Source organism: Gossypium hirsutum, chromosome A12 (genome assembly GCF_007990345.1).
Source record: "Gossypium hirsutum isolate 1008001.06 chromosome A12, Gossypium_hirsutum_v2.1, whole genome shotgun sequence".
In the NCBI taxonomy this organism is placed as follows: Eukaryota; Viridiplantae; Streptophyta; class Magnoliopsida; order Malvales; family Malvaceae; genus Gossypium; species Gossypium hirsutum.
This window is the reverse complement of record NC_053435.1, coordinates 73,368,781-73,376,793: the sequence shown is the minus strand read 5'-3', so window position 1 is coordinate 73,376,793 and position 8,013 is coordinate 73,368,781. Positions and strand designations below refer to the sequence as shown.

Sequence of the window (8,013 nt, the reverse complement as noted above, 5' to 3'; positions counted from 1 at the left end):
TACAATTATAGAACTCGAATAACATATAATAATTCTTTTAGACAATCAACAAACATGAGAAAAAGTTATTAGAAACAAATTAAGAATAAATTTTAGTATTCACATGTGTAAAAGAAAAAGAATAACGAGGAAGGGGAAAAGGATTGTATGAAACAATAATATTATGTTATTTTTATTTTTTTAATAATTTAATTTTAAAATAATATTTTCATATTAAATTTATGATTTTTATTATAAAAATTTTAAATTAAGATGAAAATCCTATTTAAGATAAAATCACTAAATTTGCATTAAGCTACTGTAAATGAATAATATCATCCTTTCGTATTGAAACATAATTGTCAAACCATAGCTTTTGAAATTGAATGATTTAAAGACCTTGAGTTTGACCACACCCCATGATAGAAGACGGTAACTTCCCCACCTTCTCAATCCCTTCAGCGAAAACCACACCCATTCCCATGAAGAAATGGGATTCTATATGGCAATGGAATGACCAGGCCCCAGGGTTATCTGCTTTAAACCTCAGAGCCGTCCATCCAAAAGGATGTACCGGCACCGTGTTCTTCATAATCGGATTCACCAAATTGTACTTGTTGGGATCATTGAACATATCGAACTTCCCTTCTCCGTACCCTAAAACCCAGAAATCATGGCCATGCAAATGCCATGGATGCGTCTCACTGTTTTTCGGATTCATGGTGTTTGCATTCTGAAGTATAATATCCACAGTGGAGTTGAAATTCAGCCTGTAAATTCCATTACTTGAAGTAGTGTTTGCATTTGGGTGCCTTTCGTAGATATCATAGTTGAGGAAATCGTAGCCATCGGGAGGTGGGTTTTGATCGAAAGCTTGGGTTAAATTGTGCTTGAGTGCAATCAAGTAAGGCGTGTGGGGATGCGTGAACGACACATTGTTAACCGACCATCGTCTTCTTCCGTTTATCTCGTTTTGTGTGTTGAGGAAAACTATGACCCTGTCGGAGACTGCAGGAGGAATGTGGATGTAACCACGGCGAGCTTTAATGGCTTGACTCTGTGCCATCCGAGGGCGGCTGTCGTTCCAGACGGGGGCTGCCGGAGGGATTGTCGGAGGAGATCTCCTTGGATGATTTGGATAGTAAACCAAAACTCCCTGACCTGGAGGAGTGTTGGGCGCTGGTCGACTTACAATATTTGATGTGATCCAATAATTTGTGGTGGGATCTTGATCGGCTTTTACTAGAACCGAGTAGGTTTCCCCCGAGTATATGAACAAGTTTTGCACAACAAATGGCTCAACATAATGCCCATCCGCTTCAACTACTGTCAAATTATGGCCCTGCATATATAAACCATTACTTAATTTGCAGTTTTCACAATTTGTGTTCCTCAAATTTTAGTAAAATTAATAAATTTTAATTAAAATATTACTTTAATAAAATTTTAAATTTAATATAAAAATACATTAATCATGTTTAATTTATTGAATGAAAAATATATTTAATAAAAGGAATTAAATTTATAAATTTTATTTGAAATACAACCTCAATCTTACTGACTAATAATATTATCAAAATATTATAGTTTTTTAATTTAAAAATTTTAAAAAATTCAAGTATAATCTAATGCTATTATAGCTGTCTCATATGCTTTATAACATCAAAAATTAAAAATAAAAATAAAAATAAAAGAATCGATTGTATTGTAAAGAAAGACGAGCATTACCTCAATCTGGAAGCTGAGAGCAGACAAAGAGGTCAAACTGGAAACTCGCAATCGATATGTTTTTCCAGGGACCACTATTAATCTAAAAGGGGAGCAGTCTGGGTTTGTGGTATTGCAAAGGCCAGGATCTGAACTTGGAACACTTAAACTAGAACAGTTGAACCTTCCTCTCCCATGGATCAAAAGAGACTGAAAATTTTTCAAACTTACATAAACAATCATCACCAAAACACTTGTTGACTTGAAAAACAGGTAATGATATATTCACCTGAGGCTCTCCAATCCATTGGAAAGGAACTTTAGACAAGCCAACAGCTTGTTCAGTAGTGCTGTTATGGTACCAATCATTGAGGATGATGTTCCTATCATAATCATATGCAAAAGGTTCGGATTCCCCATCAGGTAGTCCCACAATGATTGATCCATATAACCCAGAATCTCTTTGCATTCCATAATGTGCATGATACACGTATGTCCCCGGCTGCATTCAATTCAAACACAAAAGTTTTCAAACTCTCAGTCTATGATTCTAGACTATAAGCTTCTGAAATTTCCCCGAACTTACTCTGTCGACCACAAACTGGTATTTGAAAGTGGTTCCAGGCAAAATTGGACACTGAGTTATTCCTTCGCTCCCATCAAACCAGGGTGTTCCAATCTGTCAAACAATAAATAAATAAATAAAAACACAACTTAATTTCACAAGTGTTGAGCTGAAAGATTAAAAAGTAAAAAAGAAAAACCTGTCGGATCCCATGCCAGTGAATTGCAGTATTCTCTGTAAATAAACTGTTTGTAACTTCAACAATGATTGTATCGTTTTGTTGAGTCCTGATTGTAGGACCTGGAGTTCGGCCATTGATGGTTATTACCATTTTCCTATAGCAATCAGGGGACTTGAATTCGTTCTTTACTTCCCATTTATATTGGCGGATTCTTGCCTCAACACCATAACCATTTAACAAAGCTATAAGTTGTATTAAAAGCAGAAACATGACCGGAACCATGTCGCAACAACCCCAACAAAATACTAGGAATTGGATTGAGTGAGTGAGGGGAAACTTGGGTGGTTGTTGCTTTCTCAAATCGAGCTTAAATTGCTGCCTTAGAGCGATGGGTACTTGTGCCCTTTTTTTTTTTTTTTTATAACGAATGCATGCTATTGAAGATTGACCAAGTCAATGTCTTCTGTATCTATCCCAGACGAAAACTTCATAGAAACTCTGCCCAGAAAAAAAATGAATTGGACAGTGGACTTTTTAAAAACTAAACATTTTCTAAGCTTTAAAAAAAAATCATGTGAAGTGTGATAAAAGAAAATAAAACAAGGCAGAAGTTGCCTAAATGACTTCTTCTTTTGAATTAGCCTCAATGACTTTGCCCTTTCTATTAATGGGTCTCTTTCTTTTCTTTTCTTGATCTTTATAATATATCATATATCTACTTGCGATAATTATATGAAAGCCGCGTATAATTGGATGACTTGTATAATAAAACAGATTTGACTCAGTTGTCAGATTTTTTGGTGTGGTCAAAATGAAGGAAGTATCTCTGCATTTTCTGTTCAATTCCTCCGAAATGATGATGGTTAAATCTTAAAAGGGAAAGGGTCTTCCTTAAGTAATGTGTATAACATTGAGTATTGATTAGTCTAATTTTTTTATTTAATACAATATTTTTATTAAATATAAAAATAATTTCTTAATTTTTTATTAAATAATATATTTTATAAGTTTTTAACAAAAGTAAATTTAATTTAACTACATAATAGATATAAACATGTAAAGTAAATTATGGAAATATTTAAATTGGTAAAATATATATATGAAAGAAACTAAACAAAATACATAGTATTCAACATATATAAATATATATACACTATAGTAATATGAGATTATAAAAAAAATAAAAAAGAAGCAAAAACCTATATGGCACAGTTTATATGTTTCCATTTGGCGCATTAGTATGATAATTATAATTAGTATGTTTCATTAAATTTTTTTTATTATAAGTTACCATAAACATAAATTTTCATAATGAAATAGAAAGATTTAGTCAAAGAAAATCAAAGATTAGAATATTTATTAAAATAAAAATATTAAGCTCAAGGTAATCAAAGATTACACTGATTTTCACATAGATTATAATTTTATTCTGCAATAACTTACATTCATTGTTTAAATTAGAGAAAAATTAAATATAATATTAAAAATAAAATTTAATAATTTTAATGGCAAAAAAATTAATTTAACAATATATAAAATAAATAGCCTATAAAAATATTAATAAATATTATATAAATTATAATAAATTAAAATTAATATTCAAACCATTAAAATATTTGCACTATTTTAATATTATTATTTTAATATTAAAAAATTAATATAACTAATTTTAAATTCGTTATATAATTTTAAAAATATTTTGAATTACATTACCTTTTTTATTTTATTGAGGAAATTCATTAATGTTGTCATACAAAAACCAATAAATAAAAATAATATAAAGTTAATATGCATAATTTATTCATGCATCGCACGAGAATGTAAACTAGGTTATAATATTTAAAAAAAAATGTTACGGATTGTCAACCAAACTCATAGGGTTATAATTAAGGTAGTCATTACTGTACCAATGGACATATCATTTTTGTCTTAATGCTGGTATGTATCTGTATTTTAGTGTACCATTTCATATTTATTGATTTTTTTAAATATTTTTCACACACATACATATATTTGTAGCCTAATTTTTAGATTTTTAAAAAAATTATGTATACATTAAATATTTTCACATATATATTAGTAGTCTAATTTTTAGTTTCTAAATAAATTATATATTATTGTGATAAAAATATATTATATATTATATACATGCAAATATACATAAATTACATTCATATAAATATATTTATATGTAAATATAAGTTTTAAAATTGTTAATTAGGTTGAATAATTTAATTTAATAACTATTAATTTAAATATAATTTTATAAAAATTAAAATGGGTAAGATAAAAAATTTAAAAGTTGGTTTAAAATATTAAGTTCTTGTACCAGCTAGTACAAGCCGATGCTCACCAATATTGACTGAAACAAGGCAAAAAGCAATGAAATTGTCACGCCCCAAAATATAGGAGGTTAATTGAAATAATTAATTAAGAAATGAATTAGGCTTGATGGTTAAGTAGTTAGTGCACTCTTTAGAGGTTTTAGGTTTAAGCCATTCCTCTCTTATTTTTTTCTCTTTTATTTTCAACAAACTAGGATGAAAACCATACTAAAACAAGTATTGTTAGGAGTGAAAACTTAGGAAGTAATAGGCTTAGTCTTCATGGTTACACGCTTGCTTCTCCCCCTTGCATACCCGAGTTTGAGTCGCCCAAATCACCCTCTATTTCCCTTTTATTTTCAACAATAAAGGTAAATTAACATGCAACCCCCTAAAGTTTGAAAACCCTAGGTATTTAGCTACTTTTCCAAATTACATTTGAATTCTTGCTTTCTTTTCTAAACCAAACAAAATTTTGTTTTCTTTTCCCTATTCCTTTTCATTTTCTTATTTGCATAATATTTTTTTTCCATTGCTGAAATTAATTTGCCTTTTAAATCAAAATCAATCCCATACAAATCATATTTCCTATTGAATTTTGAGTTCACCGTTGATAGCATATGTTTCTTTTCATCAAAGGTTTGAACTTGCTTTAAGCGCATCAAACAAATTTGATCGTGAAGGATGTCATTCAGGCTTCTAGTGAAAAATGTGTTCTTTTACAAGTGAATTGGGGCAAACCTTGTCCAGGAATAGGGCTACATGGGTGGACCACACGACCCCTCACACAGCCATGTACCTCTAAAACCCTAGACTAGTCTGAATCTCACATGGCCGAGAACCCTCTGCCACACAACCGTGTCTCCCCTGTAGGTTAATTTTTACATTTGCCACACGACCACAGTTTGTTACACAGTCGTGTAACCCTTCCACATGGCCTATAGCCTCTTGCACAGCTAAGCTACACGACCGTGTGACCCCTGCTTTGTAGTTTTGCTCAAAATTTTTTGATTTGTTCAGTTTAGTCTCTGAATAGTCCCAAACTATTTTAGAGCTTTATTTCTCTCAATTGAACCCTTAATAATATGTGTACTAGAATTCATGATTTGAATGTCTGAATTATTACTGTATTTGTATGATATGTGAATAATATATGCCTATTGCATATATATTACGGATCGTATGATCAGCATGCCTTAAGTTACCGTTAAACGGAACATATCATAAAACATGTCTTTTGCTACTGAATTGATTTATGATAAGCATATTAATTGCAATTGTATGACCGGTTATAAGCATATTAAGTACTATCGTATTGATCTATTATAAGCATATTAATTGCTACCAATTGATCTATTATAAGCCCATTAAATGTTATCACATTGATCTAAGCATGCCACATTACATTGCATGGGGTGGGACGATATATACGAAGGAAGATTGACAGTTTATCTGCAAATTTGCTTGGTACCCATAGCCAGAGGCAGATTCTATCTGTGAGATATTTGTTGTCCATCCACAGTTAGAGGCAAATTCTAACTGTAGGATTTTGTTGTGTTTTCACATCTTAAGGCAGATTGTATCTACGAGATTTTTGTTGTGTATCCACAGCTAGAGGTAGATTCCATCTGCAGGATTTTGCTATGTGTCCACATCCATTGGTAGTTTATCTACAAACTATTGGTGGTTAAACTACAACCCGATGTGTAAGTAGTTAGAGCTCAGGGGAACTCTCATTGTGGTGTGTAGCAGAGTTAGGTAGGACCTTTTTTTTTATATATTGAAATTGCGTAGCCATACACGAACACGTGCAAACATAAACTGTGAACTTTGAATCGATAATTGATGGTGCTCATTCTATGTTTTGTTATATAGTATGTTTTATTGATTGTTAGCATTGATTTTCTTGTGATGGAACTCACACTGAGCTTCATAACTCACTCCCTTTTTATTTCCGTCTCTATAGATAACCCACCAAGTTAGGAAATAGACATGACATTCGGAGGCTCTCAGCTCAGAACATTTTTTAAATATTTAATTAAAGTATTTTAAGTTTATAATTCGCATTTTCTGTTCTACAGAAACTGTATTGTTTTATTATTAAACTTTGACATGGGACTTAGGATTTCAGTTTTATTTTATATAGCATGCATATCATTTAATTTGAATTTAAGATGTCGAAATATGAATAATAATTAATTATGCATGAATTTCAGTTTTTGTTAAAAATAAATTAGATATCACTTTTTCCGCTGCTAGGTTATAAAAAATTTTGAGTAGTGAATAAATTGAAAATTAACTAAGGTTTCCTCTAAAGTAAAATGAATATTTAAGTATGTCTGTTTTATAAAGTCTTCGATCATACTAGTCCATTTCGGTGGCCGGTGTAATCTCCTGAATTTAGACTTAACGTCTAAATCGAGTTGGAGATGTTACAAAATTTTTAACTAAAACAAACATAAACTTTAATACCGAATTAAAACCAAAACAATATATACTGATTAATACAACCAATATTATTATAGTACCTGTAACACCCCGAACCCGAGACCGACACCGGAGTCGAACACGAGATGTTAACAGACTTTAAACCCTTTATAAAAATATTTCTCAGACACTGCCAATCTGCATACTAGTCGCTTTAAAAATCATATCTTGAGTTTCACAACTCGAAAATCAGTTTCGTGATTTTTCCCTGAAACTAGACTCATATGCCCATCTACATATTTTTTTCTAGAATTTTTGGTCAGGCCAATTAGTACAGTTTATTAGTCAAAGTCTCCCATGTTACAGGGATCGACTACACTGACCTTTGCGCATTACGACCTGGATATCTCCCTGCACAGAGCTTCAATACTGATGCCGTTTGTTTCTATAGAAACTAGACTCAGAGAGGAATCTATCCATATATGGTATGACTCCTAATTGTCTCTGGTTAATTTATAATGAATTTCCAAAGTCGGAACAGGGAATCCAGAAACCGTTCTGGCCCTGTCTCACGAGAACCTGAATATCTCTTAACATACTGTCCATATGATCTTTTCGTTGCTTCTATATGAAAATAGACTCATCGAGCTTCGAATACATAATTTATTCATCAATTAATTCCACTCCTAATATTTTTAGTGATTTTTCAATCTCACGTCACTGCTGCTGCCAGCATCTGTTACGAAAGCAACTATGCCCATTTCGTGATTTCTCCTTGATCTAACTAGTAATTCGTCATACATATCACAAATTATGATCATGACTAGCCA

General features: G+C 31.5%; 1 protein-coding gene across 1 annotated transcript; it reads right to left on the bottom strand.

The window, feature by feature from the left end:
* Positions 1-205: 205 nt before the first annotated feature.
* Positions 206-3,057, bottom strand: LOC107927260 (L-ascorbate oxidase). Its single transcript, XM_016858298.2, has 5 exons — positions 2,451-3,057; positions 2,273-2,365; positions 1,976-2,188; positions 1,708-1,896; positions 206-1,321 (listed from the first exon to the last, which is right to left on the bottom strand). The coding sequence occupies exons 1-5, from the start codon at positions 2,712-2,714 to the stop codon at positions 371-373; spliced, it is 1,710 nt and encodes a 569-aa protein (XP_016713787.1). The 5' UTR covers positions 2,715-3,057; the 3' UTR covers positions 206-370.
* Between the last annotated feature and the right edge of the window lie 4,956 nt (positions 3,058-8,013).

Coding starts and splice junctions, on each gene's coding strand:
- LOC107927260 (XM_016858298.2), bottom strand. CDS start 2,714: ATGGTTCCGGTCATGTTTCTGCTTTTAATACAACTTATAGCTTTGTTA. Junction 2,366..2,450: donor ACTGGCATGGGATCCGACAG/GTTTTTCTTTTT, acceptor ATTGTTTGACAG/ATTGGAACACCCTGGTTTGA. Junction 2,189..2,272: donor ACCAGTTTGTGGTCGACAGA/GTAAGTTCGGGG, acceptor AATTGAATGCAG/CCGGGGACATACGTGTATCA.